Source organism: Sardina pilchardus, chromosome 23 (assembly GCF_963854185.1).
Source record: "Sardina pilchardus chromosome 23, fSarPil1.1, whole genome shotgun sequence".
In the NCBI taxonomy this organism is placed as follows: Eukaryota; Metazoa; Chordata; class Actinopteri; order Clupeiformes; family Clupeidae; genus Sardina; species Sardina pilchardus.
Genome location: NC_085016.1, coordinates 27,501,085 through 27,511,122, shown reverse-complemented (window position 1 = coordinate 27,511,122; position 10,038 = coordinate 27,501,085). Strand labels below are relative to the sequence as shown.

Genomic DNA, 10,038 nt, shown 5'->3' with positions numbered 1-10,038 from the left:
TGAGTGTTCTATTTTGACACATTCTCTATGTCAAGAGAGCACTCCAGCCAGCTCTTTCAGGGAACAAAAGCTCCACGAGCATTGTCCCCATTGCTTGATGAGGGTAAATCAAATCGAAGGAGCAGAGAGTGCAGAGTAGCACATTTTCAGAGATTAAACCTGTACTGAGTGTGTTTGCGTGTGTGTGTGTGTGTGTGTGTGTGTGTGTGTGTGTGTGTGTGTGTGTGTGTGTGTGTGTGTGTGTGTGTGTGTGTGTGTGTGTGTGTGTGTTGCCCACACACAGCTGGGTCGGCCCCACAAGGGGGATGCCAGGGGTGCAGTATAGTAGCTGGAGGTCTGCCAGGGCTAGTGCCATATCGTGTCCTGTGGGGGCAGGTGTTTGTGTGTGTTTGTGTGTGTGTGTGTGTGTGTGTGTGTGAGAGAGAGAGAGAGAGGCGGGGGCAGGGAGAGAGAGAGACTTCCACCTGCTTGGGATGCATGTGTGTGTGTGTGTGTGTGTGTGTGTGTGTGTGTAGAAGCGGTTGTGGTAGTGAGTGATACACAGTGACTCTGGTGCCCAGCGCCCCCCGTTGCCATAAGCGCACTGATGCGAGGTGCCCTCTGTGCCATCGTTAAGCTCGTTGCGCTGAGAAGCGGATGCCGTCTCCTCTGTGTGGGTACTGGGTACACTAGGCAAGTATGCGCTGAAGAAATGTCTTTCCCATTTTAGAAATCAGTACAGGAACAACAAACTTATTAAACATGAGCGTTCATTTCAGATTAATTAAGATTAATTACTGTAGTGGTCAGCATAAATAAAGCATCGCCTACATCTGTTATTCCTTCATGTTTGTTAATGATGAGGTCCCCTGCTTCTTTGTGCTGTAATTAGGATATATTTGATGTAACCATGACCTCCAATATTAGTTATATTTTATTGAAAGGCTATTAAAGTTTGTGTTTTTTTTAATTAATGCGGCAATAATGTTGTGGTGGAACCTTCATATTATGTACCAATATGTTACCAAGGTGCCTGGTAAAAGCAAAGCCCCTGATGTTTTGTCATACTGTGGGTTGAGCCACTGAAGTATTAAATGTGATATTTGTTGAGCTCTCTTGCAAAGAAACAGTGCTTGAGGGAATGTCGTGTGTATCATAGAGAAGCAGGTAACATTTTCAAAACTCAAACTCAAAACAGCAGAAAGGCAAACATTAAAGGAACTAGTTGAGACAGTCAAAGCAACGTCTTCCTCAGGAAAAGTAGACTTTGTCAGGAAACATAAATGGGTTGAAGAATGTTATATTTTAACATCTGACAATAACGTAACAACAACTGACATTTTGACACATTGCTATCAGTGAAAGATTTGTCTTAAGTGAGGACACCTGAGGCTATGAGTTCAGATGACCTTTGTGACCTGTCTGAGCTGCTTAGTTTCACTTCTTCTCCAAAATCCCCACGTCCACTTTGAAGCACTGCTCAGTATTGTGGACTGCACACACCGACTGAACTTGCCACCCCTGGTGAACTCGGACCTGGGCTTGAACCCTGCGGCAGCTGTCTAATCCTGAGGAATTGTCTGAGTGTCGTGTTTCTTCTGGCCTGCTCATCCATCTTAGTCCACGGCACGCTAACCCTGAGCTGTCTGCACAGGAAGTGTCTGGACGTGTAATTACTGGAGAAGAGGCCTACAAAGAGAGCTGTAGTGGACGGTGTCACATAAGACAAAGAGAGAGAGAGAGAGAGAGAGAGAGAGAGAGAGAGAGAGAGAGAGAGAGAGGGAGAAAGAGGGGGAGGAAAACAAGGGGAATGACCCATCACCCTCATTCCGAATTCTCTTGTTGAATCATTTATCCTCACATAAAAGTTCCGGCACTGAGAATTCCCAGTGAGGACTATGAATTAATTTGGATTGTAATACTTGAAGTTTGCCAGATTGCTTTGTCAGGGTTTTGTGAACTTTTATTTGTCTCTTATCACAGCTGTGCATGTTAATATACGCATAAGCAGGACAGTTTAATCACCTCAGCAGGGGAGACTTGAAGTTGAATTGAAGTTGACTGGTATTTATCAGACACTTCTGTCCATAGAGGCACATACGGACTCACAACGTTGGGAATCAAACCCAGGTTGATCGATTGTCAGTCAGTGACGTTACCACTGCTCTACCTAGCCCAAACAGTCACTGAATTAAGTTTAACGTCAATCAATGTGGCTATAAAATGGTTCATAGTTCTGTGTTAAATGACAGGAAATGGGCCTTTTAGACCTCAGTTCCCTTTTCAGAGTGGCTTTCTGTACACTGTGAATAACTATTCTCCGTGTGTGAGGCACACCCTGCCCTTGGCTCCAGAGCCTGCTTATTTGTGAAGGGAAACAGGACATCCTGTGTCCTTGCACTGGAGTTTCAAAGCGCACTCAGACCCAGAATACAATGCTGCCATCAGATGTTGATTTTCAGCTTGAGCTGAGGATGTTCTCCTGACACTTGAATGAATACACAACCAGCTTTATGCTTGTGGAATGATTTTTCGAATGAGAGAAACACAAATCTTGGCATTGAGAGAAAACCAAATGCTGTACAGGGATGAACATGCTTCTGTAAGAAGTCTGCCAGTAATTATAGGCTTGCTGGTATAAAACAGTCCTAACTCTGCTTCTTGGCACCTTGTCAAGACATCTTTTAGTGAGATGTTCAAGTTGCAGCTGCTTGTGAACAGGCTGAGATGGCAGTGTAGCCGTCTGTTGGAAGATCTGCTTTAAAGACCTTTGGGCTCTGGGGGCACATAAATTCAGTCTGTTCTAGAATTTTGCTGGGTGTGGCTGTTCTCTCATATTAAAAATCCATCTCATGTTGCAATCATGCAAAACTGTGAATCTATTGGGAGGGTGTAACCCATGCAAAATTAATGATCAGATCTAATCTTATCTCAATTAAGACAGCCATGTTCTTGATAAAATATTCTCTTTTTCACAAAATCTGTGTTAAAAGAGATAATATATATTTTAGTGTGTATATGTGTATGTGTGTGTGTGTGTGTGTGTGTGTGTGTGTGTGTGTGTGTGTGAATGACTATACATCACAGTACTGGCTTTGTAGAGGAGGGTCAGGTGGGATGCCATTATTGAGGCCATGTCAGCAAGAGAACCATGAGATATTCAATGACGAAGAATGGAATGGAATGATGAAGGACTATGACTGTGTCCTATGTTATGCTGCATCACAAGCAGATTTTTAAAAAAATGCCTGATGAAGATCTATCAGATCGAAACATTGATGTGAATGAAAGTTTCTGGGAGCATCTAAGACAGTCTGCAGATCCTTCTTCTTGCTTCTGACTGACCTACAGTATGCTGCTTCATACGCATGTGGAACTTCTTGGAAGGTACTGTGTTAAGTGCTACTGTGAAGTGTTTACTATATGGCAACCTACAGTAAACACAACATCTTCAGTACGCAGAACGAAGATAAACAACTGTGTATGACCCTAGTAATGCCTTGGGTGTGTAGTGCAATATGCAGTGTGCAGTATGGATACAGAATACAAAATTCTTCAAGACCTAGGGCTAGAGTCCAAAGAAGAATCTCATGCCAGGGTCCACTTTCCCCACGTTTCATCAGGCCAGAATTCATTTTCTGGATTTTTATTTATGCATGGCCGAACGCACTCTCTCAGAACGACAGCAGCCATTGGATAGGTTGTAGAGACAGCTCCTCAGGAGATGAGAGCGCACCCGTGAAGCTGAGCTCCTACCTCTGTTGCATCTCGCTCCCCTCGATGAAGATGAACTCAGATTGGCATGCTAGCCTCGCTACGTTCCAGTGCTCCAGCCAGATGTTGTTCATTTCGAATTCAGAAATCATGCCCATTACCTGCACGCTCAGCTGTAAGGCTACTGGGAAAAAGAAAGAAAAAAAAAACAGTGTTTGTGCAGGCAGCTCTGGAGACACGAGGAGTCCACCGTGCCTTCCTCTAATGCTCGCTGCCTTCATCTTCTCTGTGGGGAATTGTAGAGCCAGAAAGCAATGAGGCGAACAACAGCACCGGTGACCTGGCGGAGGCAAAGCTTTCAGGCTGAGAGCTACAGGTGCAAGTGGAAATAATGCAGAGAGTCGCCTCAGTGCATGATGGCCAATTACCTTGGATGTGGGCGGGTGGAGAGGGGTGGAGGTGCGCTCATATCCTGTCCTTCTGTTGCTGGGGGCGAACACAGAACATCAAGTCCCCAGGGCCAGAATTCACTGTATCTTACTGGATTTCATGTCAGAAAGTGAGAAAGAGAGAAAAAAAGAGAGAGAGAGAAAGAGAGAGAGAGAGAGGGAGAGAGATGCCCTCTAAGAATTTGAAACTGTGAATGACCTGGTCAAGTTGGAAAGAGAGAGCGAGAGATAGAGAGAGAGAAACATAAAGGAAAATGAAAAGAAATAGCGAAAGGAAGAGAATGGTAGTGACGTGAAGTGGCCACCTCCAAATGTGTTGCGTCCATGACTGTTACCGGCACACAGCCGCCTCACGGCCCCCCGCGGTGCACCAATCATCAGGAGAGGAGCGAGAGCACTCGCAGCGGCCATGGAGAGGTGCCGCTAACAGACATGTCTTATTCATAACCTGACATTCTCTCCTTTTCTCCTTTATTTCTTCCCCCCTCCCTCCCTCCTTCCCTCCCTCCCTCCCTCCCTCGTTCCTCCGTGCGGTGGGAGCGCGCGTGCCCACGGCCATCCTCTCATCGACGTCACCTTCTGTCAAGATCACACAACTCCTCCAGGCTGCTGAAAAAGAGACGCTTCACTCAGAGCACAGCCTCATGATGGACTGCTCCATGACTGTTTCATGACTGTGTGTGTGTGTGTGTGTGTGTGTGTGTGTGTGTGTGTGTGTGTGTGTGTGTGTGAGACACACACACACACACACACACACACACACACACACCAAGGGAGACAATTTGTATGTTAATAAAACCAGGAGATGCTAAAATAACAGCAAGAAGAGAAAGAGAGAAGAAATAATGTGATCAATGATAGAGCTCATGCTTGTATAGTAAGCTCCTTTACCCTCTAACACACACACACACACACACACATATATATATATATATATATATATATATATATAATGTCCACGTATCACATGCTTTTTTCCTATTGTAGTCTAAGTATGCAAATGCGTGAACACACAGCATGCTCCCTCCCCAGCCATCCTGGGATTATCTCGCCCTCTGTGCGGCCAATTAGGGCGTCGTCATCAGCCCGTGCAATCACCGCTGATCTCTGGAGCTCCGCGCACCAAAAATGTCAATTCTCCATAATAAGCTCAGTGGGACTAATCTCTGCCCATTTCCCAGCACGGACAAGACAGATTGTCCAGGAGCAGTGCAGCTGAATTGCAATGCTCACTATGGTTTCTTTATTTAGCACAGTTATGCCATATGCCATGAAACTGCTGTCGAGTTCTTGTTGAAAGCCTTAGTCTTTCTTTTGTGTTATCTACTATTCCAGTGGTGCACTCTATTGGTTTGTGTCTCAGTCATTAACACTCATTACACCTTGCACGTGAATAGTGGGCCATGGATAGTGCCTTTGTTAATGAGAATCTCATGGAGGTGATTTGCCATTGTGAGCTGTGTGAGTGTGTCTTAACCTGACAACAGGCTCAGCTATCTGTCTCCTCATGAAGCACTGTAAAGGGCATCTTCTGTTAGGTTAGAGAAAGGGGTCTCGAGGAGCAGTATTGAGTATGAGGCCAGAATGAAGGTCCTATCGTCATCCTGGAGTGTAAACAGTGCTTTCGGACTGAGGAGAGTGATGTGTAGATATTCACAGAGCTATCTCAAGGGAAAAAGTCAACAAAGCGGCAGTGATGGATCAATGGCCCTCAGCCTTCCCACAGAAATGCCAATGCTCTTGGCAGTTTGTACTGAAAATGTTTGATTGGGCAGCATTCTACCAGTACATCTGTGACATCTGAGTGCACATTAGGATGCCTCTCAAAGGTTTAAATCTCAGAGGGTCTTCATAATTCATTGGAAATCAATGAGTTATTAGTCTTTTACATATGTAAATGTATGTCATATATTTGTTAAACTGTTTATAAGCCAGACATATTTTTCCCTGCCACATGTGCTTCTTGAGTTTTGAATCTGTCTGTGACCTCAACATCATTTGCTTTTGGCTCTACCAGTACACATAGTCCTTACATCTGCACCTCACCGTTCACTAATCCAAACCCTGTTGATCGCGCCGGTTTGTGTGAGGCCAATTACAGGCCATCTGAGCCTCGTTAAGCATGAGAAACCTTATGGTTTCGCTCGCGCCACTTGGTCATGATCCAGAAATGACACTCAGAGCCCTCACAACATCTGCCCAGATCCTTTCACGCTGCCTGAATGTTTTTTTTTAAATAAATCAGCTATTTTAAATGTATAAAAGCTTAAGGTCAGATTTGTCTATGGGAATATCTGAACTAGGAAGCTAAAATTTCAGTTGATATTAACTCAGATGAAGTACATTATTTTACTAAAAACTAATTTATTTTTAAAATGTAAAAATGTAAAATGTAATTTTAAAAGTGTTCAAAGTTTCAAATCGATCATTTTTGAAAAATGACTTCTTGTGACTTATTGTGAAAGTTGGTTTTCTCAAAGCAGTTAGCAGGGTTTTATTTAAAGCTGTCACTCTCCCCGTGTTATTTTTGGCTCAACACCATCGGGCCTGAGTGCCAGTCTGGCACTTATTTGAAGCGTGTTTGTGTTGCTGTGTGGGTGTGACACATGCTACTAGCAATATATTTTCTTACTGCTCTCTCTCTCTCTCTTTCTCTCACACTTCCCCTCTCACTCCCTCTCTTCCTCTGTTACTTTATATGCATAATGGGTTATACTTCACTTATATCTATCTACATAAGAGTGACATAACACTGTCATGAACATGTCATACACATTATAAACAAGTGATAAACGTCAATGACATAACGCTTCTGCCATTAAGTGTCATTTGGTTTTTGTCATGTTTTGTTAAGGTTAGAGTTAGAGTTAGTAACTTACAGTATCTCTCCCTCTCTGTGTGTGTGTGTTCCTCTGCAGGTAAATATGTGTACCAGCCCATGACCACGGTCGTCAAGCTTCCCAGCACCCCAGTGCCTGCTACGCCTTCTGGCCACGCCCACTCCATTGACCTGTCCATCTCGCTGGTGGAGCGCTTCCTGCGCAACGCCCCGGCCTTCCGCGCCCCGCCCTGCCTGGACTCGCCCAAGTTCTGCGTCATCTCCGACCTCTTCGTGGACGACTACGTCGTCAAGCGCATCAACGGGAAGATGTGCTACGTGCAGCGGGCGCAGCCGGCTCCGCCGCAGCCTCAGCATCAGCACCAGCACCAGCCCCAAGCGCCCCCACCTCCATCCCCGTCTCGGCATCCTCAGCCCCCCCCTCACCCACTCCCTCAGCGGCCTCCAAAGCAGGGCACCGTCCAGAAAGAGCACAGGGGGCCCAGGCATCCGACTCAGGGGGACAAGCCGAAGTCGGTCCTGGGTCCTAAGATGGACCACTGCTCCTCGCCCTCCAGCTCCGAGGACTCGGGGATTAACGCTCTCGGCGTGCACTACATGGAGTCGTGCGATGAAGACTCGTGCGAAGACGAGGACGACGAGGACGAGGACGACGAAGACGACGAAGACGAGCTGAGCAGCGATGGCGACTCCAGCCCCACTAGCCTGTGGGAGCAGGACGGCTGCACGCTCCTGTCGCCGTCAAAGTCCATCGTGGAGATCATCGAGAAGATGGAGACGACTGTTTGACCACATCTCGCTGCCCATAAGCCACCCACGCCATCTCCCCAGTCACTTGCACACACATAGCAGTGTGCACACCTACACTTTCTCCCCTCCACCTGCCTGCCATGCATTCATCCACTAACATAGACTTTCATCTGAGTTCATCATCTTTCTTCATTCTCCTTTGTTTGCTACCCTAGGCTACGCTAACGCAGAGAGCACAAGGGAATGATATGGACATACGCGCCTTGATCAGATACCGTAGCATCTAATGTGACCAAACAGCAGCACAGTCTGCTGGACCACAACGATTTTCAAAGTGTTCTCAAAGATCTGAGGAGAAGTGGCTCCGTTGAAGCGGGTTGTTGAGACTACAGCTTTCTCACAGGGAAAAAAAAAGGAATGACTTTACACTTAAAGCACAGAATCAAAGAGTGTGTGATGCAATAGCAAGAGAAAGAGAGGGAGAGGGAGGGAGAGAGAGAGAGAGAAGAAGAAGAGAGAGAGTGAGAAATGAAGATGGAGAGAGACAGAGAGAGAGAGAGAGGTTGTTTTTCAAGCTCTCACAAGGGGTGTGCTTCAGAACAGAGGCTAAATCATGCATGAGGACTGAAGATGGTAATGAAGCATTATGATGAAAGTGGGCCGAAGCGCAGCACTCTGAGGGGTCTGCCCAAACCCCCACCCCCACACCCCACACCCCATGGGTGCCCTCACAGCAACCCTCCTCATCACCCCTGTGACTTAGCCAAAGAGGCCACGAGCATAGTCCAAACAGCAAACACCCCCACAACAAAGCCTGTGTGTGTGTGTAAGTGTGCATGTGGGTATGTGTGTGTGTGTGTGTGTGTGTGTGTGTGTGTGAGAGTGTGTGTGTGTGTATTCTAAGTGGCTCATCAGCCATTAAATCACTTTACTATGGGCTCCATATCTGCGTTCTAGACTTCTTGACAATCAAGTGAGATTAATGATTGATGATGGTGGCAGAAGCCTGCTTCATTGTCCACGGATGGACTGCACATGGCATCTCTCTCTTCACCAAGACTCAACTGCTGTCTGGGAAAAGCCGGACTTTCCAGTTCAAGATCTTCATCCAGTGGTCCAACAGCCTACGCCTTTTTTTACATCTAGCCTCCCTGTACACAAGGAATTGGAATATGCCACTGGCATCTGTCATTTGGGTCAGCGTGTTTTCAAGGAGGAATAATCTAAGATACCTGGAAATGAATTGCTTGGTCCCTTGGAACTGCTGCTGACGGCTCAGCATTTCTGCACACATGTAGGAGCATTGGATTGAGATTATTCTCTCTTATTGTCTGCCTATACTTAAATGCTTTGTGAGGAAATTGATCTGAGCTTGAGGACTTAATCTGATGTAAAACCATTGAACATTCTTTTGTGAGAAACCTTTACAATAAAACTCCTTAAGAATTGTATGAGGAGAACTAAAGTAAGCTCTGGCTGCTTTTAAAAGTTAACCACAGACAATGGCGAGTCTGAAGTAATTGAGTTTTACCGACTGTTTTCCTCAAATGGAAGTTAACAATCCCAGTGGTGCTCAGTGATGACTCACCTGCATGTGTCCCATGGCCTCAGTCGGTTACCCAGTTGCACAAAGTCCCTGTAGTTTATAAGCACAGAGTTTTGCCACTGCCTGAGCAGCAGCTGCCATTTTGATGGTTGTTTACACAGAAACTCAATTGGGCCCTTGACAGATCCCTGAGGAACTTTAGGCACAATAATTTCTTTGTGTGGACATATTTTTGCCTCCATGGGTGTGGACGGCTGAGAGTATTTCCCATTCTTTTTTTGCTATGTTTTCTTCAGGGACAAATAATCGTAGCTATGAACCTACTCTCTAGATACACATGTTTATCTTAAACAGCAAAAGAAATCCTCCTTTTCTTATGATATCTATTGTTGTTAACTTATCTCTTATTTTTCTGATAAACAGATTTAAAACCTTAAATTTGTGTCTGATACATTTTATTTTCCTTCACTGTCTTTTTAAATGAAAACAAAATCATTTGACAATCACTTATAGGACAAAACACACAAAGCTTGATCAGTGAGAAGAAATACATATTTCAAGTAACCCCAAGTGTAACGAAAGATATCAGAACAGATTGCCTCACAACATCACACACTTCAGAATAAAAGCAACAGATGGTTTCGGTCAGAGAAAGCAGCTGTTGGGGAAGAAAAATAAGCTTGACAGCCAATCTCACCATTGAAACCTTTGCCTCAGTTATATCACAGACATGAAGCCATTCTGCTGCGTTCAAGATACTG

The 10,038-nt window shown here is 45.3% G+C and overlaps 1 protein-coding gene across 1 annotated transcript in view; it reads left to right on the top strand.

Moving 5' to 3' along the window:
* c23h3orf70 (chromosome 23 C3orf70 homolog) overlaps window positions 1–9,707 on the top strand; it is a 14,731-nt gene extending 5,024 nt beyond the window's left edge. The window contains exon 2 of the mRNA XM_062527536.1: window positions 7,061–9,707. Within this exon, the coding sequence (XP_062383520.1) occupies window positions 7,061–7,770 (710 nt within the window). The 3' untranslated portion in view covers window positions 7,771–9,707. The remainder of the gene's footprint in view (window positions 1–7,060) is intronic.
* The last annotated feature ends 331 nt before the right edge of the window (window positions 9,708–10,038 follow it).